The following is a 23,906-nucleotide window of genomic DNA, read 5'->3' as shown; positions in this document are numbered from 1 at the left end:
GGAGGGACATGTGAAATGCAAGCGCAGCATTAACTTGCAAGTAAAGGAAGCGTTAGTGTTCCGGTGTGTTAACAATAAGCGAGCTGTTAGCTACGGGTTAAACACAAACTGTATTTTGGATGGCTTTAAGCTACACAAACGGTGTCCATTCTAGCAAAGGTACGTTTTGAAATCAGTTATTGATGTCCGAGTTTAAACAATAAAATTGAGGGTCTCTAGTGACAAGCAAAATATCCCCGTATATAGTATAGTTCGCTAAAATTCATGGCGGCTCGGTACCAAAAAAAAAAAAAAAACAAAACAAAGAAAAAGAAAAAAAAGGTTAACGGAGAATAACTTCCCACACATTTAGTCATCGACTTATTGAGAATATAATAACACGAGGTGTGATAATATCGGTGTACCTTATCAGAGTATGCTTAAAGGCGAGGAAAACAGAAAGGTCGAGGGAGAATGATTTCAATCTGCTCATAGTCATATTGGGAATATTTCAACAGATATTTCGTACTCAAATTAGAAGCTGATGCTAAAAAAGGAAAAGTTTTCTTTACCAGAAATCACGATTTCGTTTAAGATTTACGCCTTAGTGATGATGCAAGATCTTTATCGCAGAAAAGACAGCCCCTTGCAATTGTAGTTTACTTGTATAACCTTGTACAAAAGGAAAGCAAGGTTCAGGGTGAATAATTTGGCTTGCTGCTGATCATTGGCATATTGGGAATATTAACTGACATTTTGTATCCAAATTTGAAACTGACATTCAGAAAAGGGAAGCATGTGTGGCGCAGTGTTATGCTACATGCCCTCCGGGGATGAGGGCTTAGGTTCAAATCTACCTTGGAACCGAATCTCAAAGCGAAACAAACATTTTGGTAAAGCTTTGAATTCCTTATTGTTTCCTCATCGTTTGTCAGTTATTATCTTAAGCTTGGCACTTTCAAATAAAAAGCGGCTATGAACAATGGCCAATTTTTTTCTTCTCAAAGCGAAGCGAGTTTGTATTATGCTATTAAGGTTTTTTGAAGCGCTCAAGTTAACAACCTCGGCTTGTGGCAATCAGATTCCATCTGATCTAATATTCCTTACAGTCTCAGAGAGGAGTCATAAAGCTATTTACGTGATTACCAACATAAAATTACAGTTAAGCAATGGAAGACTTTTTCCGTGTTTACATAGCCTCATCTAAACACGAGGGGGTTGGGAGAATTCGAGACAGATATGCAAACCCGAGACGCAGTCGAGGGTTTGCATAACTTTCGAGAATTCTGCCAACTCCCCGAGTGTTTAGATGAGGCTATGTAAACATGGGAAAAAAGTCCTATTGCTTTTGTAAAATATTTCTAAAAAAAATGATTCGACAAATGAAGGGAAATTTTATTTATTCATTCCTTGATTGAAATAGATGTTCACAGTACACGCCCTGGACAAGCATATTTGCTACTAGCCAATGAAAACGCGCATCTGACAACACATGAACCAATCAAAATTTGCGTTATAAAAGTCAACATCAAGTTGAAATTTGTGGCAAGCATCAGCGAGCCCCGTGTGGATGACGGCGATTTCAGCTTTGAATTCTCGTAAATCTTTCAGAAAAATGCCACACATTCGGTGAAAAGTAGAAGAAATGTTCAAAATATGCGATTATGCAAGGAAAGAACTTCAAGATGAGGAGTTTATTGAAGCTTAAAATGAATGTCACTGTGCATGATCGCTCTTGAAAGTTACGTAAACTAGTCCGATGTGGCAGCCTGAGATGGCTGAGAAATCGAATCGTTCATCGTGTCTTGTGAAGTTTTGCTGTTTAGGAATCATAGCACAAGCAGCGGGTCCAGACTGTGAAGTTGATGCTGGTAATAGTAATCGTAACAGTAGATTATTACGCTGAAAAAGTCTCGGAGAAAATACATTTTATACAAATTTGACAGCCAAAACACGGCAACCGGCCGTACAAAGTTTGATTTGAAACATTTATAGTCTGTAGCATATAGTTTTGTGTTCGTTTTCGTGTACATTTTTTGAAAAAAAAGAATGTCTTTTGGAGAATTAAATTGTGGTACTCCGATGCAAAAATTACCTTGAAACACGTTTACTGCGTATTTGTTGCATATTTTGACGTCTTCAAATGAGCTCTCTCGACGAGGTTGTCTAGCGAGGCAGGCAAAGCGCTGTGGTTCTTCTTTCCTTTGCTTTTTCCCCTCGGGATCAGGAGAAAGGAGATAGGCAAACCCGATCAAAATTTTGGGAAATTTTCTCCATTTCCTTAACAGTTGTACTTAAAATTACTTTGCGAGTCTTGCGAAAGCTTTGAAATGTTTTCAATTTGTGCCGGGAGACACAGAAAACGTGACATCACAACCGTATTTACATACTCTCATCAGGAGCCCATTACCCGGAGCGTACAACTTTCATACCGAGTCTGTGAAACGGCGTTTTCACAAGTAGAGTTATTTTTAAACTAGCCTTTCCCGCGAATTAGTTTTGGGTAACCAATCACAAGCGATTGTGTAAGAGACTGTTATTACGTAACTAGAATGACTCGTCCACATATTAACGGGCCAACGCGACTCCTGCAGTTCGCAAATAGATTTGTTATACAGCCTTCAACGGTAACTTAAATCTGCTTAGTGATGACGTTTATCTTGATCATAAAGGGAAAAACTCAAATATACTGAATGGAGGTTTTCTGAGCCATAAGGAGAAGTTTTTCATATGCCATTGGGTATGCTAGCTCTGTCGCATTTTGTTTAGGTTTACCGGCTCGGACTTTAAACTGCAAGATATCAGACGGCGCATTAATAAATGCTATGAAGACATGGGATCCGTGGATTTCGTAACTCGTGATTTCATTCTTATCTGCAGTGAGATTGCAGGATGTTCGTTTATCCCATATATGAGATATGAGTCCAATAAATCCGCGTCTTTAGGAGACAGCGCTAAATATATATCATTTAGGGACCGTTCATTTTTTATGAGCATGGGGGGGGGGGGGGGGGGGGCTGGTGGGATTTAGGGGGAGTACCACGAGAAAAAAATGGCACTAAAGGGGGGGAGGGCTACCAAAAAAAAATTGAGTGAGAGAGGGGGGGGGGGGGGGGGTCACCAGCAATAATTGGCTAGTAGGGGAAATTGAAAGTGGCTCAACACAGAAACAGATGAAGAAATTGAATATTATTTCAATTTTATTTAATGCGATTTTCCTAACCACTTTTAATTTGTTTTACATACTGAGGTCGAAATCTGCATTTAACTGTATATCAGCAACAACTGAGGAAATGAAGCATATCTGTTGGAAAAGCAATAGTGAATATCAACTGAAGTAGACACCTATGTTTGTACAAGTTCAAATTAATATAAAAACGTAACAGTCTCACTATTGAATCATCCGTGGGGGAGTAGTTTTCTACAAAGTGGTTGTACTCAGAACTATATCAATAGATTGTTTAATGTTCTGTTTAATAGTACTCACTTTTAAAAGACTGTTGATTAGTAAATTATTTGAACCCAGGAGTATCAGTAGACTCAGTAGTATGCCTAGTGTGAACATCCAGTTAGTTTTAATAATAGAACTGTTGTTGGTGACTTCAGTTGACGGTAAATCTGAGCCGTAGGCCATCTTCAGAAAAGCTTGTAACTGTCATTTTTAATAGAGTACTTTAATATCCAGGTGTGTAGGAGGGGGGGTTCGAAGGGTTCGAACAAAACCCCTTTGAAGATCAATAATCGCGGAAGAAAAAGCACAATGAGGAGGTTGAACAACTACATGAGGTGTACCATGCGAGAGAGTAGAATGTCCGCCCTGCTTCTAATGCATATCAAATATGATATGCCTGTCAATCTTGACGAGATAGTCAATTTGTTCGAAGGCCTACACCCGAGAATGATGCAGTTTACCAGCTTGGTGTATGACTATCAGCAGATCGAATAGCTATAAGAACTCGACAGGGCGCGGAATGTACATTGAACTTTTGTTTATAAGATTGCTGCCAAAACCATCGCAGGCCGGATCTCTAAACTTCTCCCAAAACTTATCAGTGAAGACCAAACCGGATATATTAAAGGTCGATACAAAGGACAAAACATCAGGCTGATCGAAGATATACTGCGGGTATCTTCTTTAGAAGCTATACCTGGCTTAGCTATATTCATTGATTTCAAAAAGGCTTTTGATTCAGTCGATTGGAACTTCTTAAGCAAGACGTTAGAAGCGTTTAATTTTGGCCCTCAGCTTAGAAGATGGATTACAACTTTTTATAATGGGTGCTCCAGCTGCGTCATTAATAATGGAAACGCTTCCGAATTTTTCTCTCTACATCGCGGAGTTAGACAAGGCTGTCCGCTGTCCGGCATTCTTTTCACTCTCTGTGCCGAAATTTTAGCAAACGTCATAAGAAATGACGATAATATCCACGGTATAAAAATTTATGGTAAAGAATTTAAGCTCTCCCAGTATGCCGATGATACAACCGCCTTCGTGTCCGATACAACTTCTGCAGAAAACTTGTTTAAACTCCTTCGCGCCTTCCAAGAATGTTCCGGCCTAGAAGTAAACACATCTAAGACAGAAGGGATGTGGATAGGTGCAAACAAGGGTGATAATTCAAAACCTCTTAATATTGCTTGGCCATTAGAAGCGATATACGCTCTCGGAATTAATTTCTCTTACGATGAAAATGAACGCTTCCAAAAGAACTTTGAAGAAAAATTAAAATCCATGAAAAATCTTTTGAATTTATGGAAACCAAGAAACCTCACCTTGTACGGCCGGATTACTATCCTGAAATCCCTGGGCCTATCTAAGCTTATTTATAACACATCAGTGCTCAAGTTTCCCGTAATTTTTACAGCTTCAGTCAGGCGAACTATTTGTGACTTCGTGTGGAACGGCAAACCGAAAATTAAGCATAACACGTTAATTGGCCCAATATCTAAAGGCGGCTTAAATCTTCCCGACTTCGAAATAATTAATAATGCACTCAAAGTGGTTTGGATAAGGAGATTATATGAAAGTAAAGAGGATGCCAGCTGGAGTCACATACCCCTGGTATTTATAAGACACCTAGGTGGCCCTTTTTTATTTAAATGCAATTATGATCTTAAGTATCTTAATTTAAATATACCAATTGATTTCTATAAGGATACACTTTTAATCTGGCAAACATTGAATCAACATACCCCTCAAACCAAAGAACAAATATTAGAAGAAATCATCTGGAATAACAGGTTTATTAAAATAGAAGGCCTGTCTGTATATTACAGAGAATGGCACAATGCTGGAATCGCTAGAGTAAAAGATATCTTCAACAAACACAAATTCCTTGCCCCTGACGAGTTTAGTAACAAGTTCTCTTTGAAATCTTCCAACTTTCTGAAATATCTCGCATTGTGTAACGCGATCCCCCGAGACTGGATTCGAATATTGAAAGACACCCACGAAACCTCTGCTCCGGTCCCAGACACTGTCAACACGATATCAATAAATAAGCTTTCTTGCAAAATAGCGACTCAGAGTTTAATCATCAAAAAATTTCAACCTCCAACTGCTGAAAGAAGAATGAGGCAAGCAAACTTAGATGACAACGCAATTCAAACAATCTACAATATCCCATTTAATGTCACTAAAGATATTAAACTCGCCATCTTTCAATACAAAGTCGTGCACCATATTCTGCCAACTAACGCAACCTTATTTAGAGATAAAATTAAAGAGAAGGATAACTGCCATCTTTGCGAACAAAAACAAACACTAACCCACTTATTTATTTCTTGTTTATTTGTCAAAAGTTTTTGGACAGAATTTACAAATTGGTGGAATACAAAAAATGACGATTCTATCGAGCTCAACGAAGAAAATATTATCTATGGCTTCACCAACAATATCGCGCTGCAACTTGGCCTGAACCTCAGTTTAATAATTGCAAAATATTACATTTACATTGCCTCGAGAGAAGAAGACCCCTATTTCTTTGATACCTTCCTTGCTGTTCTGAGAAGCAAACTTGACATAGAAAAGCATAATTCAAAATTACAAATCAATCTTTAAATGCCATAGAACTAAAACCTACCTTTTTGTGATTTTTGCTATTTAACGTAAGCTGCATTTTGGGTATTGTAAATTGTAATCAAATATCTTTTTTTTTTCTTCTTCTATTAATTAATTTTAAGCTAATTAAGTCTTGTATTGTAGTGTATTGTATTTCCTTAGCTTGTATGTATGTTTGTCACTATTTCTCTGTAACCCTTCATTACAAGTGAAATAAAATTTAACAAAAAAAACAAAAAAAAAAAAAAATTTCCCGGACCCCCCTAGTAAGAGCGCCTCCGGCGCTCAGCAAGACCCTTGCCTACGCGCCTGATATCTGTGTGTCCGCTGTTTTTTTTTCTTTTTAACTGAATATGACTCGTAATCGTTGATTGGTATGCTTCGATCCGTATTTTGTTAGTCAGATCTGTACGTGTATTAATTGTCTCTACTCGAAGGGGAGTAATTTCACGTTAACCATTTGCTTGATTAATTTTTATAGTTCCTTTGAGAATCTAAATGGAAATTTAGGGTTTGCCGTTGCCGTAAACGTGTTGCTATCTAAACAAACGTTTTTTTAAACAAGAAAATCTTTACCCAAGCAGAGAACGGTAACTTTTTAATAGTACTGTAAAGAAATCACAGTAACAATTACGTTTATCTTTGATATAAGCAGGACATAAGCGTTTTGTTAAAGTAAGGGGTATGATTTGTTTCTGGTTGGGCGGGAGGGGGGGGGGGGGGGTCATCAGAAAAAAATAGTTTCTGCTTGGGGGGGGGGACATGTGGAAAAAATTGCATGCTAGGGGGGGGGGGGGTCATACAGTTTCGTAGTGCCAATTAACCAAATCCCACCAGCCCCCCCATGCTCGTAAAAAATGAACGGTCCCTTATGAAGACATAGGATTCGTGGAATTCGTTGCTCGTGATTTCATGCTCGTGCTATCCATCTACATTGAGATTGCAGGGTGTTCGTTTATCACGTATATGAGAGTCTAATAGCTCCAAGTCTTTACAAAGTTGATCATTGTTGTCTCTCGCTTTCGAGAGGTTTGGCCTCCTGCAGTTTTTCTTTTCAGCTCCGTTGCCTCCTGACTGAACGACAAGTATTATGTTTTATCTCCATTGTTTTGTGGGTAAGCTCGCATCCGGTAGATATTAAAAGCAAAGACAGTCGGCAACTGTAATGCGAGTCTCTAAGATGCTTCAGCGATTTCTTCTGACAAATGTTTAGTGTTTGTTTTTGCAAAACGATGCAAAACATTCTGGCAATCTGAATGTTCCACTTGTGATTTTACCGACGGTGTTCCGGCGTTAATCGGACTATCCAGTCGCCACTCCCCGTCTGGAAAAATTATAAGGCGAACAGCCTGAGCCAGTACTAGAATCGAACATAAGGGTCTTTGAGTGGTAATGAAAAGAGCCAACATCGGTTCATTTGTCGCGGGTCATTGTTCCACAGGAGATTCAAGGAAGGGGGACAAATCTGACACGAGAGATCGCACCTCGCAAAAATAACACGCACTGCTTACAACTTGACTCCATTCCCGCAGCCGTTCATCTCCTTCCATAATTTTCTTCAGTGAAGATTCTTTCGATGCCGCCTGCAGAAATTTTAGTTCTTGTCTGAGCTCTAGGCTTGGTCGTAAGGCTTTCTTTACTGAAGCGCTCTTGTCGATTAAAGAATTGTTGTGACCCTCCGGACCTTCCTCGGCCGCCGGAGACGAACACGTAGCTGACTCTTCAACTTCTAAACGGGATTCATTTGTTTTAAAAGGATTTTCTACATCCTGATCGGACCTTTTCATTGTTTTGCAATACTATTTAACGCCTATTTGACCATTGTGAAAACCGTCAGAGCAATATATCGAAGGGAGACTCGCGTATATTCGCACTCAGAGATAAGCTTATGCAAAGGTAGGCCGCAACTTCAAATGTTGAAAGTGAAAATAAAACGCATGGTATTGTGGGAAGGCCCTCTGATGGAAGGGTGGATTGGAATGATGGAAAACGACAAGTGGAGAACGGAATAAAGTACCAAAAAAATCGTAGCTTCGCCGCCATTTTTTTTAAATCAGATTTGTTTCGATACGGACGTCACCGGAAACGGTAGTTATCGCGGGAAAGGCGTATCTAAAAATAACACTACTTTTGTAAACGCCGTTGCACAAATATAAGGAAGTTGTACGCTCCGGGTAATGGTTTCCTGCTCTCATCTTAACACACCTATCGACCAATGAGAGCGCGCGTACTATCTCAAATATTTTATAATGTACTGTATTGTGAAACTATGTCAGTGTTTTTCTTTATCTTGGAGAGCGTTTTTCAAGTCATACAAAGGTTGAGGCTACTAATTTGCATAATTGGGAAATGGTAGTATTTGGAAGAAGCGCCACGGTCTTGAAACCATTGACATATTGGGAATATTATGATAGACATTTCGTATTCAAATTAGAAACTGATACTAGAAAAGGAAAAAATGTGTCTTTGCCAATAAACACGATTTCATTTAAGATTTCCGTCTTATTAATGATGCAAGATTTTTATCGCAGAAAAGACAGCCCCTTGCAATTGTAGTTTACTTGTATAACCTTCGGTACTAAAGAAAAGCAAGGTTTAAGGTGAATAATTTAGCTTGCTGCTGATTATTGGCATATCGTGAATATTAACTGACATTTTGTATCCAAATTTGAAACTGATATACAGAAAAGGGAAAAACTGTTTTCTTTTTCAACGAGCAACATGATTTCGTTTAAGATTCTCGTATCATTTATGGTGTAGAGTTTTTAATGGAAAAAGACTGAGCACTATAAAAGGAAAACAAGTTTGAGGGAGAATATAATTTGCGTAGCATGTGCTCGATGACATATAGGGAATATTGTTGGACATTTTTTGTCAAATTAAAAACGATGCTAATTATTTCTTTTCAGAGAGAATCATGCTTACGGTTTGAATACGCCTTTGATAAAATTGTGGGATAAAGTCAATTTTTAAATTAATAAATAGTTAAAACTATTTTGACGACTTGAACAAAAAGCTTAGCCTTTGTGTAAGTATCTTCAACTGCAGGAAAAAGGAACTATAAAATTTCATAAGAGTATTAATTTTTATCACAAATTTAACGCGGCCATTGTCATCCTTTGTACCATACATGGAAAGTTTTAATATCTTCTTTCTAATTCACGACGTGTCGTCCTTTTTAATTACGAACGCATTAAGAATTTTAATATACAAGAGCTGAGTTATTGAGATCAAATGACCGAAATGTTGTCCAAACCACGACAAGTCCTGAGGCCATCTAGACCTAAAAAGCTAAATATTCATACCATTTGGCTAAACACGCTTATAGCAAAAACGCTCCTATAGCTTATGTAGGAGAGTCGAATTTTGAAGTCCTACCCCTCCCCCTAGATAAACTGGCTAGCTTCCTTCATAATATTGCTTTTTTGATATTTCATAATGGCAAGAAACGTCTCTCAGAAATCGTTGTGTTTGACAATCTTTTAAGCTAAATGTCTCGGAGTCAGCCCTTTTATATTAAAATTAAATGCTAATACGTAATACGTTCGTAATGAAAAACGAGCCCTCATGGTGAATTGGAAAAAAAAGATATTCAAAACTTTCCATGCATGACGCACAAAAGAACGTCTTCTTTACATTTGTGATTAACAAGGATAAGTCTTGTTTAACTTTAAGAGCGGTTTTGACCGCGGCAGCCTCCTTAGTTTGAAGAAGAACATAGATTTTGATCACTTTTAGCTGAATAGAGTGAGGCTGGTCTGGAATTGGTTATAGTTGTCACGAGTAAAGTGGAGTTGAAAGCCCTAGCGAAGTCCTACTCACATGTTCGACATATTCATATCGGTTGCTGAACCAATTTGGCTTCTTGTATGTTTGTAGCGGGTTAACATGATCATTTGGAGAATTTGGATGGTATGCTATCGACAGGATGGTTGTGTATAAAATAGTTTAGGGAAAAAAAATTTGATCTGAAATTAGGCAAGAGTTTTAAGAAGCGCGATACCCCCGGTGGCAAGACGCAGTTGTAGTCATTATTATTTGTCAGTAAAAGACGCGTTACTGTCTCTGTGTCTTAACCATAAGCAAACTGTAAGGCTCTATGTTAAATCAATTAGGGCGAATTATCGAAGCAACCAATTGCAGCAAGTGAAAGGAGTTACATGCAAAATGCAGGTGCAGCCTTAATTTGCAAGTAAAAGAAGCATTAGTGTTCCGGTGTCTTAACCATAAGCGAACTGTCAGCTACGGGTTAAACACATTCTGTATTTTGGATTGTTCGAAGCTACACAAACGGTGTCCATCCTAGCAAAGGTACGTTTTGAAATCAGTTATTGACGGCCGAGTTTAAATAATGAGTTAAGGGTTTCCACTAACAAGAGAAATGTTAATGTATGTAGTACGGTAAAGGTCATGGCGGTTCAGTACCAAAAAACAAGAAGAAAAAAGGTTCAGCGAGAATAATTTTCCACTCAATTCGCTATTGACTTATTGAGAATATCATAACACGAGGTGTGAGGTGAGGTGTGATTATCAAAGTATCTTATCAGAGTATGCTTAAAGGAAAGGAAAACAAAAAGGCCGGGGGAGAATGATTTGAATCTGCTCATTGACATATTGGAAATATTATAATAGACATTTCGTATTCAAACTAGAAACTGATACTAGAAAAGGACAAATGTTTTCTTTCTCAAAAAAACTGGATTTCGTTTAAGATTTCCGTTTTATTAATGATGCAAGATCTTTATCGCAAAAAAAGACATCTACTTGTAATTGTAGTTTACTTGTATAACCTTCTACAAAAAGAAAGCGAGGTTTGGGGTGAATAATTTAGCTCGCTGCTGATCATTGGCATATTGGGAATATTAACCGACATTTTGTATCCAAATTTGAAACTAACATTCAGAAAAGGGAAAAACTGTTTTCTTTACCAAAGAGCAAAATGATTTCCTTTAAGATTCTTGTCTCGTTTATGGTTTAGAGATTTTAACGGAAAAAGATAGCACTATAAAAGGAAAACAAGTTTGAGAGAGAATATATTTGCCTAGCATCTGCTTGTTGACATATAGGGAATATTGTTGGACATTTTGTGTCAAATAAAGAACGATGCTAATTATTTCTTTTCAGAGAGCATCATGCTTACGGTTTAAAGACACCTTTAATAAAAATGTAAAATAAAATCAACTGAACTATTTTGACGACCTGCATCAAAATCTAATTCTTCAACTGGAGGTAAAAGGCACTATAAAATTTAACAAGAGTATTACTTTTTATTACAAATTTAACGTGGCCATTGTTATCCTTTGCACCATATATGGAAAGTTTTAATATCTTCTTTTTAATTCGCCACGTGCGGTCCTTTTTCATTACGAACGCATTAAGAATTTTAATATAAAAGCGCTGAGTTATTGAGATCAAATGAACGAAATGTTGTCCAAAACACGACAATTCCTGAAGCCATCTAGACCTAAAAAGCTAAATATCCATACACTTTGGCTAAACACACTTATAGCAAAATCACTCCTATAGCTTATGTAGGAGAGTCGAATTTTGAAGTCCTCCGCTCCCCCCTCCCCCCCCCAACTCAACTGGCTTCTTTCCTTCGTAATATTGCTTTTTTTAATATTCCATAATGGCAAGAAACGTCTCTCAGAAATCGTCATGTTTAACAATCCTTTAAGCTTAAAATCTCCGAGTCAGCGCTTTTGTATTAAAATTAATTGCGAATACGTAATACGTTCGTAATGAAAAACGAGCCCTCATAGTGAGTTGGAAAAAAAAGATATTAAAACTTTCCATGCATGACGCAAAAAATAGCAACGTCTTCTATAAATTTGTGATTAACAAGGATAAGTCTTGTTTAACTTTAAGGGCGGTTTTGACCGCGGCAGCCTCCTTAGTTTGAAGAAGAGCATAGAATCTGACCACATTTGGCTGAATAGGGTGAGGCTGGTCTGGAATTGATTATAGTTGTCACGAGTAAAATGAAGTTGAAGGCCCCAGCAAAGTCCTGCTGACATGTTTGACATATCCATATCGGTCGTTGAACCAATTTAGCTTCTTGTATGTTTGTAGCGGGTTAACATCATCATTTGGAGAATTTGGACGGTATGCAATCGACAAGAAGGTCGTGTCTGAAATAGGTTAGGAAAAATTTTGGTCTGAAATTAGGCAAGAGTTTCCAGAAGCGCGTTACTCCTTGGTGGCAAGATGCAGTTGTAGCCATTATTATTTGTCAGTTAAAAACGCCTGACTGTCTCTGTGTGTTAACCATAAGCAAACTGTAAGGCTCTATATGAAAGCAATTAGAGCGAATTAGCGAAGAAACCAATTGGAGCAAGTGAAAAGAGTTACCTGTGAAATGCAGGTGCAGCCTTAATTTGCAAGTAAAAAAAGCATTAGTGTTTTGGTGTCTTAACCATAAGCGAACTGTTAGCTACGGGTTAAACACATTCTGTATTTTGGATTGTTCGAAGCTACACAAACGGTGTCTATTCTAGCAAAGGTACGTTTTGAAATCAGCTATTGACGGCCGAGTTTAAATAATGAATTAAAGGATTTCTAGTAACAAGCAAAATATCCCTGTATGTAGTACGGTAAAATACATGGCTGCTCAGTACCAGAAAAACAAGAAGAAAAAAGGTTAAGCGAGGATAACTTCCCACACATTTAGTCATTGACTTATCTTAACACGAGGTGTGATATTAAAATATCAGAGTATCTTATCAGAGTATGCGTAAAGGCAAGGAAAACAAAAAGGCCGAGGGAGAATGATTTGAATCTGCTCATTGACATATTGGAAATTTTATAATAGACATTTCGTATTAAAATTAGAAACTGATAATAGAAAAGAAAACAAAATGTTTTCTTTGCCAAAAAACACGATTTCATTTAATATTTCCGTCATTTATTGATGCAAGATCTTTATCGCAGCAATGACAGCTACTTGTAATTGTAGTTTACTTATATAACCGTCTACAAAAAAGAACTATGGGGAAACTAAACATTTTTCAGAGAAAATAAAGCTCCAAATTGGATAAAAATGCCATACATTACCTTGTATTTTACTGTCTTTTAAGAATAAATGTTGCTTAATTATCTCTAAAATTTGCGTGGCTACACCCAATTTAATTTTTGGATTTCGAAAACCCTTGCTAGGATCTGCTTTCCCCGCATAGTCATAAACCGCACAAAAATACTTTTTTTTATTAGTAGGCACCGTTCTTAGGGTATTTGCCTGTTCTTCTTTGCAGGTTTTCCATTCTTTGCCAAGTAATACGAATGTTGTGATAATCAGTGTTTATCAAGGATGGACGAATGGTTTCTTAAAGCCCTTATTTTACACGTTTCCTTACTGTGGATAAGAGGAGGTAAGTGTCAAACCGATTTTTCTCATGGGATAAAATTAGAGCATACATGATATTACCATTAAATTATTGTAAATGAATTAGTAAACACAGAGAATACGCAGATTTGTTGAACTACTGCGGATAGTGCAAAAAAATGAAACCCAGGGAGAGAAGGATGGGTAAAGCTAGCAAAGAGAGACCGCAGCTGACCTTGGAGCAACACTGTCACACTAAATAACCAAACGAAGAAACTTGAAAAGATAAAAACCACGCAAGGGGGGTTGTGTCCCTTAATAATTGTTTTGACAAAGTGAATCCCATAAATTAAAAGAAGCAGATTTCCAGACAGTACCACCTGAGACGCTTCGAGGGATATGGAGCAATTCCAGTACCCGAGGAGAAATCAAACGTTTTCTTGGCCAGACCAGATCACTTGCATGTACTCCAAACCAGTGGCCTAGCAAGAGCCGCCGTACATTCAGAGTCTGGAGAAACAACCATCCCATTTGGTACGGCGAGTTTTAAGATATAGCCGTTGAAAAGAGGTGACAGAAAACAGTGCAACAACGTTTTTGCTATAGATGCCACGGAGAGACCCACCACGGAATATCGTTCCCACAGTCCCGATTTTGTGGTTTCAAGGGACGCACAACAGGGCGTGCTACATTGAAAAGAAAGGAGAGGCCAGGGATTGCAAGAAAGGGCAATATGAGTGAAAGCTACAATCGTCAGCCCCAAAACGTCCATCGTGATGAAACTAGAGTAGCTCCAGTTAGAGATACCACGGAGGCGGAGACCACACAGGTCTTACCGGAGAGATCGCACACAACAGCAATGCAAATGAAAGAAACTAGAGAGGAATATGTCGCACCGAGGTAAGCAACAGCAGTAATCAAGAATGGCGCAAGACGAGTGGTCGTTAATGCGCTACTGGACGACGTCAGTCGTAAGACGTACATCAACAGTTGAATTAGAACTCCAAGGGGAGAACCGTAGAGTAACCGTTAACGTTCTAAATGGTCGACAGCTTCGAGACAAGAATCCTTGAGCTAAGTCTTGAAAGCTTAGATGAAAAGAAGTATGTAAAGATAACAGCTTTCACTGCAGAACGCGTTTCAGGGAACATTGGAGTAATCAACTGGGCTAAATACGCGACGAAGTGGGAGTAACTTAAAGGTTTTACTGTAACTTGGAGCACGCCCAGTCATCGACGTTTTCGTGAGTATCAATCAAAGAAGGATGTTGGAGGTAAAACCAGTAAAAACAGTTGCACGGCTGACGACCCTCTGATGGACATTTATCGGTGATGGAAATAGTACTCATTAGGGAGGATATCAAACAAGTGTCGCTCACACTTATTTTATACGTGATGACGATACGAGTTCAACTAGATTGCAAACTCCAAACATTATTGGAGATAGAGGTGCTTAGTCAGAGCATTGAGACTTCGAATGAGAAATACCGCGCTCGAGAAACTTAAGCGATCGATCAAACGTGAGAGCAGGCGGTACGAGGTCGAATTGCATTGGAAAGACGACCATTCAGTGTTACCAGACAACTAAGAGACAGCCCTGAGACGGTTGAGAAGTACAGAGAAACGCATTCTCAAAAAGAGCTAGAACAGAGGTTGCGTAAGAAAGATCCCAAAAACAGAGAAAAAGCCCTTTGAGTCTTGTTACCTACCGCCGGACAAAGCAACGACGAGGACAAGCATTGTGTCTGACGCGGCAGCCAAGTGCGAGGGGATCTCTTTGAGCAATGTCATACACCATGGACCTAAGTTGCAGTGAGAGCTTTCCAGCGTTTAATACGGTTCCCGGGCAAGCAATAGAGTTAGTCTGTGGCATAGCAGAGATGTATCTCTGCACAAGTCTTAAACCAGAAGATATCCAGTATAATGGACTTGTATGGAGAGCGCTCGACCAAACCAAGGTACCAGATGAAATTGAATTCAAATGAGTGGCATTCGGAGTAAATTCGTCGCAGTTTCAACCGCTGTTCGTCGTACAAGAACATGCGAAGAAGTATCAATAAAATTTTCCACTGGTTACGGTAACAATAATATCTCTGGCAATATTATCTCTAACTATCTCTTAACATATATGGACGATAGCATGAATTCAGTTCCAGATGATAAGATTGCCATAGACTTGTGCAAAATACTTTCGACGCAGTGGAAGAATGCTGGTATGCACGCATGTAAATGGCTGTCTAACTCAGGAGAATTGTTGTGGGAGATACCAGCATTGGAAAGTAGATCTAGATAATGGGGGAGCTGCCCTCTGTTAAGACGCGCGAAGTACTGTGGGTAGAGAGGGAAAACATGTTCATCTGCCGATTGCATCCACCTCGAGATGTGTACAGATGTTAGACCTAATAAAGGGCAGGCTTCCTGAGAAGAATAACCACATTTTGCGACACTTTCGGATTTTGGACGCCATATACCTTTCGAGCAAAGGCTTCGTTCCAAGAAATCTGGACCACGGGCATCGACTAGTGAGAAGTCGCTTCAGTTGTAACAGGAAAAGAAGGCTAGGCGGTGGTTCAACAATGAACCAAAGCATTTAGTAAAAATTAAGATCGCGATGTTTTCAGCCCGTGGACAGGAATTTGAAGTCCGCGAGCCCTCAGGCATTCGTAGATGCGCATGGAGCGGTAGTGTATTAAAAATATGAGCACAGTGATGGAACTTTTTCGGTCCACCTAGTGGCTGCCAAGTCAAGAGTTGCACCCCTTACAGCCACACGAATCCCTCGTTTGAGGCTGAGGGGCGCAATTCTAGGATTAAGACTAAGTGTATCAATATCGAAAGCATTGAAGATTGCAACTCGCGAAATCACGTTTTGGTCGGATGTCATGAAAGTGTTATGGTAGATTCATCTCCGAAGCAGGAAATATAAGCCATTTCTTGCAAATGGAATTGGAGAAATACGGTCTCACACAAGTCCTCAACAGTGAAGATATTTTTAACTGAAGAGAACTCAGCTGATCGTCTAACAAGAGGTTTATCAGTAGAGGAGTTAGCTAGTAAGGACAAATTGTGGGAAGGACCTTTGTATTTGGAGAAAAAAACCTGAATGGGCAGTAGATCATATCATGAAACAGCAACGAAAGGGGTCAGGAAACAAGCACGCCTACAAGCTGACTGCAGCAATAGAGGGACAACTGTGTTAGCTATCAAAAACAATGCTAAGCAGCGGCTTAAAACGAAAAACTGCTAAGATATTTCTTCTGTTTCATCTTCCACCCGCAGTTCAAATATATGTTTTATGTATTTATATTAATATTATTCTACAAAAATGTAGGTCGCTCCCTCGGGTCACAAATATTTGGAAGTCTTCAGATTCTCGGAAAGGTGCCGTTGATCCATTATTAAATACAGGCAGTTTTCTGACAGGTATCATGGATAAGTTTGCAAGTACACCACCTTGAAAAACTGGTTTACAAGATGTCTCTATTTATTGCGTTTCTTAATTGATTCTTAACAGCTACTTTGACTCCACGGACAGACCCACCAACCACAAACAGATCAGCGTCTCAGACACCGATTCCGGCAACAGGTAATATATGAGTTGTATTTTTTGAAGTATATATTACTAAATTTCGGTTTTCAAAATGTAATGTTACATTTGCCGACAACTTTCAAATGGAAACTGCGCGACGATGAATACTTTGAAATTTTAACGAATTTTAAGGGAGCAAGCCATTACAGTTCAGTTCTAAAAAAGTACCATTTCGATGAAAAACAATTTCTCCATTAATGTAGTTTCTATTAATATGCTAAAAGAGATTTTCTCATCATTAAGAGCCATTTGAATTAACTTCTCGATTCCATTTTGTACGCATGCGCTGTGGCATTTGCTAATTGGTTTATCGGCTTGGATTTTTCATCGGTGACCCCTGTAGATTTAAAAAATTCGACTTGATCCTTTGTCAGCGACATCAAAAGCGAAATTACGACAGCTATGGATTGTAAGTTCTACCGTTTCACGACATCAAAAACCATTGGTGCAGCTCGGAAAATTAGAGACTTTCCCAACCGTGTCAGTAAAATAATATAACGAATACATCTTGTATGTTAGCCAACTTTTTCAACGATTCCCGTTGCACAGCTTTAAGATATTTTGAATCTCAAACTTCTCAATAACATGATCGCATACTATCCAATTAATCCACCGTAACCCTCTTAAAGCTAATTTATGTAATTTAAGTTGCCTGGTCGATTCAGGCAAACACGTTTCTCATAGGTTGAAATTAACAATGCCAAGGTGACGCGTCCAACTGTCTCTTCGGAGATGAGCGTGCACTCATTTCGCGAACAGCAGCTAGTAATCGATCCTAAGCTCACAAATGTTTAAAGAACTTTAACAGATTCTCAGAAAGTGAGCGTTCTCCTTTTAAAATAAATTGAACTGCCTGAAAATATAATAAAAATGTGCCGGTTAATAGGAGACCCTCTATGACATTTAGATACATGTAGAGAAAATACCTAGCCAATGTTTGACTGATCGCCCCTTATTGTTCCTGATACTGAGGATTATAGAACATCTGTTTGTACTTGTCAAAAACTGCCACATTTAAATTTCCCGTCGATCCGCAATCAAATACCAGGCGGTTTTCTGACAAGCACCCCGGATAAGTTCAGTCATGTCCAATACTCACCACTTGTTCGGGTCGTGAAAGTGCCTTTACGACTCGTACGACTCGTACGAGTCGTGAAACAATTGTTCCACAGGTCATTTTAGTGCAAGTGGTGAGGCAGTTACATTTTCGTGGAATTACATGATGTTGCTTTTAAATTTTAGGGGTGGATGTGGAAAAATGAATCTCGTTAGGGAGACTTAGAAAATACCAGTCCGTGTTTGTAAGGCATAAGGGCCCTAGCAATCAGTTGTCGACTTGTACGAGTCGTACGAGTGGACAGAAGCATTGTCGAGTCGACAAAGTAAATTGTCGAGTGGAAAAATGCATCCATTAGGGAGACTTAGAAAATATCCGTCCGTGTTTTTACAACAGAAAACAAGCCAGCAATTCATCAATGTAGCCCCTTCTGAGACACGTCTGTCTAAGTAACAGACCTAAATTAAAAAAAAACCCTTGTTAAAGTATGGAATGGAAATAAATAACAATGAAACAGATAATCAAGCGTGAAACCACACAATGTATATGCTTCGTTTATAAGCGTGAGGCCACAAACACGCGACAGACTATGTATATTCTTCGTTATAAATGCGCGAGTCCACAAATGCGCCACACACAATGTATATTCTTCGTTCTAAATGCGTAACGCCAATGAGATGTATTTTTCCACTTGACAATTTGTTTTGTCGACTCGACAATGCTTCTGTCCACCCGTGCGACTCGTGCGAGTCGACAACTGATTGCTAGGGCCCTTCAGCTTACAAACACGGATTGATATTTTCTAAGTCTCCCTAATGAGATGTATTTTTCCACTCGACAATTTACCTTGTCGACTCGACAATGCTTCTGTCCACTCGTACGATTCGTACGAGTCGACAACTGATTGCTTGGGCCCTTCTGCCTTACAAACAGGGACTGATATTTTCAAAGTCTCTCTAATGAGATGCACCCCTAAAATTTAAAAGCAACATCATGTAATTCCACGAAAATGTACCTACTTCACCACTTGCACTAACTGACCAGTGGAACAATTGTTCCACGACTCGTAGGACTCGCACGAGTCGTAAAGGCACTTTCACGACCGGAACAAGTGGTGAATATTGGACAACCCTCGATAAGTTTGCAAGTGTACCACCTTGACCAACTGGTTTACAATATTTCTCTATTTATTTCGTTTTTAATTTGATTTTTAATAGCCAATGTGACTCCGTGGACAACCACACCAACCAAAAACAGAGCAGCGTCCCCGACACCGAGTCCAGAAGCAGGTAATATATGACTTGTATGTTTGAAGTATATATTACTGGAATAAGGTTTGCAATCTAACGTTACACTTGTCTACAACTTTAGCATACAAATTGCGCGACGGTGAGGAATTGAAGATTTAAGGGAGCTTACCATCACCGGTTAGTTTAAAAATGGACCAATTCAGTGAAAAGCAGGTTTCCTTAGGTCTCCATAAATGCATTTTGTAAAACACTTCTTAACAAGAAACATTAAAATGCCTGCTTAGACAAACCCACCGACAACACAAAGACCACAACTCATTATCTTCTTACTTAATTTAATTTAATGTAATTTCAAACACCTTCATGTCTGTGGAACAAAGTATTTTAATTGGAGCAACGTAGTGAGTCGATACTGGTTTAAACTTGATGGAGAAGGAAGGTTCCAAAAGCTGGTTTCTTAATGTACTCGGTTGCGGTGATGAGAATTTTATTGTACTTTTTCACTCTCCAAAGATTGATTCTGCTATAGCCAAGTACATGCATTTGTTTCGTGAAACTTTGGTAACATCTTTGATAACATCATGTCAATAGAGGATACCAATTTAAGGAGTCTTGCTTAAATACTTTACCCCTATCTAGAGTAGTTGGGAGTGCTGATTGTTGCCACGGCGACTTTCAACCTGAATAACTTTAAAATATTTGAGCCAACTATATTAAACTTAAGGATTGTTTCAGAAATTTATCCAGAAAAAAACTTTAATGTGGTCCTTAGTGTTCGTTGGCTTACGTAGATGTTACCGTGGCAACCGTTTTCTACAGGCATTTTTTTGAGAAAATAGAAAAATCTTTTTTTAAAATGAAGAAAGAACACTTTTCTTCTCGTATTTCTAAACATGTTTAGCTCATAACGTTGTTTGTGTATTGGTTTTGATAAGTTTTCGTTAAATTTCGCGGCATTCCTGAAGGGTTTTTGAAAATCCAGAAATCCAAGATGGCCGCCATTTGGCACCTTTTTTTACCACATTAAATGACGTCATCACTTCACGCTGTGGACCTCAAAGGAGACGTCTTTCAACGCACTATCTACTATCTAAGTCTCACTGTCATATATTTACACTGTTATAGAGGGGGGACAATCACCCTCCCCCACCCCTAGACCTTCCCAAAGAAGACAAAAATTAAAAGAAGCCCGGTCTAGACAAGGTTAATTTGAGATTTTCGGAATATACATTAAACGAGGCTTCCGAATGACTTGTATAACTAAAAACACATGTAATGTGTAATTTGCCTTTACTGCAAAGTTCCCGATTGTCATAAACTATGTATTCCAGCCCCAACTGATACTAACAACATGCCAAGCTCACCTAAGGGGCCGGTCGCACTAGGCAGAATTTTTGTTTACTTTGCAAAAAAAACTGTCAACGAGTGTTGTAGACGAGTGTAACCGGCGTGTTTTGCCTTGACAAAATTTTTTCCGACCTTACCAAACTTCAAAGAAGCCGCGACAAAAAATCGGCGAGCCCCTTGGGCTCGCCGATTTTTTGTCAGGCGATTTTATCGCACTTTTTTGTTTGTTTAGTGTCACAAAATCTATGATAACCTTCCATACTCCATTAACTCGCGAACAGGTATCATGTTAATTCAAAGCGCGCCAAGAAAAGTACTTCAGTGCAACAAGCATGGACAGTGAAAATTTCGCCCGCTTTCCGTACCAAAATTTCGATTTTCAGCGATTTCAAGGAGCAGCTGCCGTTGGGCCGTACATGTCGTTACTGACAGATGAACAGGAACAGAGAGGGAGTTCATTTATCTCCCAAATTTTTCCAAGCCAGATCATAAACGAAGAACCAAGTTCAAGGTTTAACGCGCGTCGCCGAAATGGATATTTGAAAAGGGCAAACAATTTGATTGACGTTTTCGGCATAAAAGATAAGATTGTCACTTCCCAGTGCGATCGCGTTTAACAAAAATTTTGGAACAAAAATTTGTTAAACCAATTTTCTCCTGAAATTCGGCCGAGCTTACAAAATTTTCGTCGCCTAGTGCGACCGGCCCCTAATTAAAGTGCACCTAGCCACCCAAATTTTTTCTAGAAAAATCCTCATTTTTTGGCGAAAATCTGCGAATCATCTAGCGTCGTATATTGTGCTTCCCAGAGATGTGAAGACTTACACGTCGGACAAAGAAAGGCTCGAGAGCACGCCGAGAGAAAAAGCTATTTTTAGTTTAGAGCTAGCCATTGGGGCGGAGAAGGATGGAGAAGGTCCAAGAAGAATTTGCTCAAGAAATTAAGAGAGCTTGAGAGTCGGTCCCGAAAAGATAAACAGGCATAACAGATCGCCAAGGAAAACGTCAAAAAAAAAACAGTTAGCTCTGGAGACAGAGATCAGCGAGGATCTCGGCCTAGAAGCAGAATTATACGACAAGAGGACTCGGAAAACACTATCAGGCAGCGACCACAGCCAGAGGGTCCACTAAGCAAAGCATCAGCGCCCAGTATTTTTCAAGCCGGTATCGACAAAGCAACTGGGCTCCCGAACACAAGCTACTGTAGCTCAGACAGTACTTACCGGGCGAAGGGTTAAGGGTTATTGAGAATTAGGATCATTCAACGTCTGCTTATAAAGCTGCTAAGAGCAGATTAGAAAGTATGGAGGAAGAAGACGACAGATCGCATTCTACTTGCAAGCTTATCCGTACCGGTAACGTCAAAGATATAGATAAGTTCGCTGTTATCCCAGACATCGCAGTTATCAACCTTTAAGAGGCTGACCGACATTAGGAGTTGGGAAATAGATCGCTCTATGATAAGCTATAGAGGAAGGTGATAGAGTAAATGCTGGCACAGTACCATCGATGGTTTTTTGAACACGAGAAACAGCAGCTTGTTGAAATATTACGACAATGGGTTATACAAGAATCGGAATTCCAGATAGTACTAGCTGAGACGCTTTGAAAGATATGGGGCAATTCCAGTACCCCGAAGAGAAATCTGGCCTAGTAAGAGCCGCCGCACATGGAGGGTCTCTGGAAATAACCCGGCACCCCATTTAGTGCGACGAGTTTTAAGTTATAACCGTTGAAAAGAGGTGGCTGAAAGCGGCGCAACGACGTTTTTGCTACAGATGCCTAGGAGAGACCCACCAGGGAATATAGTTCCCACAGTCCCGATTTTTTGGTTTGAACGGACGCCGACATGCGCACTACATTGTAAAGCAAAGGGGAGGCCGGAGATTGCAAGAAACGGCAATAGGAGTGACAGCTGCAATCGTCAGCCCTAACAAGTCCATCAAGATGAAACAAAAGAAGCTCCAGTTAGAGATACCACCGAGGGGAGTCCACACGGGTCTTGCCGGAGAGATCGCACATAACAGCAATGCACATGAAAAAAAAAAATAGAAGCGAATATGTTGCACTGAGGAACACTAGTATTCAAAAATGGCACAAGACAACGCTAGTATTACGACATACAGCAACGGTGATGTAGCAGCTGAGTTAGGACCTCAAGGGAAGGAGCGTAGAGTAACCGTTAACGTTGAAAATGGTAACACCGACAGCTTCGAGACAAAAAGATTCGTACTAAAACTTCAAAGTGTAGATGGAAAGATAAATGTACAGATAGCAGCTTTCATCGCAGAACGCGTTACAGGGAACATTGGAGTAATCAACTGGGCTAAATACGCGAAGAAGTGGGAGCATCTAAAAGGTATCACTTTACCTTGGACCACGCCCAATCGTCGGCATTTTCATCGGTATCAATCAGTGAGGGATGTCAGAGGGAAGCCAGGAAAAACAGTTCCATGGTTAACGGCCCTCGGATGGACATGTATCGGCGATGCAAATAGTACTGATCAGGGAGGCTATCGAACACGTTTCCGTCACACTTATTTTATACGCGTGGACGATAAGAGCAGCAAATAGATGGTTAATTCCAAAGTTTCTTGGTGATAGAACTACTGAGTCATAGCATTGAGACTCCAACAAGAAATTCGCGCTCGCGATCAATCGAATATGAGAGTGGTCGTTACGAAGTCGTAATCCCATGGAAAGACGACCGGTCAGTGTTACCGTACAACTATGAGACAGCCCGGAGACGCTTGAGCGGTACAGATAAATGCGTTCCTAAGGAGCCAGAAGAAAGGTCGGGTAATGAAGATCCCAAAAACAGAGAAAAAAAGCAATTGGGTCCTGCTACATACCACACTTTCCTGTTATAAGGCCGGAAAAAGCAACGACGGAGACGTGCGCTGTTTCTGACGCGTCAGCCAAGTGCGAGAGGATCTCTTTGAGCCATGTCATACACCAGGGACCTAAGTTGCAACGGGAGCTTTTCAGCGTTTTGCTGCGGTTCCACAAGCATGCAAGCAATAGCGTTAGTGTGTGACATATAGCAGAGATGTATCTCCACGGAAGTCTTGTATCAGAACATAGCCAAAAATAATGGACTTTTATGGTGAGCGCTCGACCAAACCAAGGTACCAGATGAATATGAATTGATTTTAGTGGTATTCGGAATGAATTGGTCGCCGTTTCAGTCGCAGTTCGTATTCGTTCGACGAAGTATAAATAAAATGTTCCATTGGCTGCGGTGAAACTACTAGAGTGAGCATATATGGACAATAGCATGGATGCAGTTCCATAAGATAAGAC

General features: G+C 39.6%; 2 protein-coding genes and 1 pseudogene across 3 annotated transcripts in view; 1 reads left to right on the top strand and 2 right to left on the bottom strand.

Annotated features, from left to right (window-relative positions):
* LOC146475649 (ras-like protein 1) overlaps positions 1–23,906 on the bottom strand; it is a 491,817-nt pseudogene that overhangs the window by 87,300 nt on the left and 380,611 nt on the right. The window lies entirely within an intron of this gene.
* Positions 1–23,906, bottom strand: part of LOC146475652 (uncharacterized) — a 417,346-nt gene that overhangs the window by 100,740 nt on the left and 292,700 nt on the right. The window lies entirely within an intron of this gene.
* LOC146475655 (uncharacterized) lies at positions 125–22,020 on the top strand. The gene is made up of 5 exons (XM_085116067.1): positions 125–159; positions 13,291–13,407; positions 16,875–16,946; positions 19,224–19,295; positions 21,884–22,020. The coding sequence occupies exons 2-5, from the start codon at positions 13,347–13,349 to the stop codon at positions 22,018–22,020; spliced, it is 342 nt and encodes a 113-aa protein (XP_084972193.1). The 5' UTR covers positions 125–159; positions 13,291–13,346.

The sequence above is a fragment of the Pavona decussata genome, unplaced genomic scaffold, assembly GCF_977016875.1.
Source record: "Pavona decussata unplaced genomic scaffold, jaPavDecu1.1 SCAFFOLD_84, whole genome shotgun sequence".
NCBI lineage: Eukaryota > Metazoa > Cnidaria > Anthozoa > Scleractinia > Agariciidae > Pavona > Pavona decussata.
This window is presented reverse-complemented; position numbering and strand designations above follow the sequence as displayed.

Bases quoted from the DNA above. Each gene is read 5' to 3' on its own strand.
- LOC146475655 (XM_085116067.1), top strand. From the start codon at position 13,347: ATGGACGAATGGTTTCTTAAAGCCCTTATTTTACACGTTTCCTTACTG. The intron at 13,408-16,874 runs GTAAGTGTCAAA...GATTCTTAACAG, and splicing joins CTTACTGTGGATAAGAGGAG to CTACTTTGACTCCACGGACA. The intron at 16,947-19,223 runs GTAATATATGAG...GATTTTTAATAG, and splicing joins GACACCGATTCCGGCAACAG to CCAATGTGACTCCGTGGACA.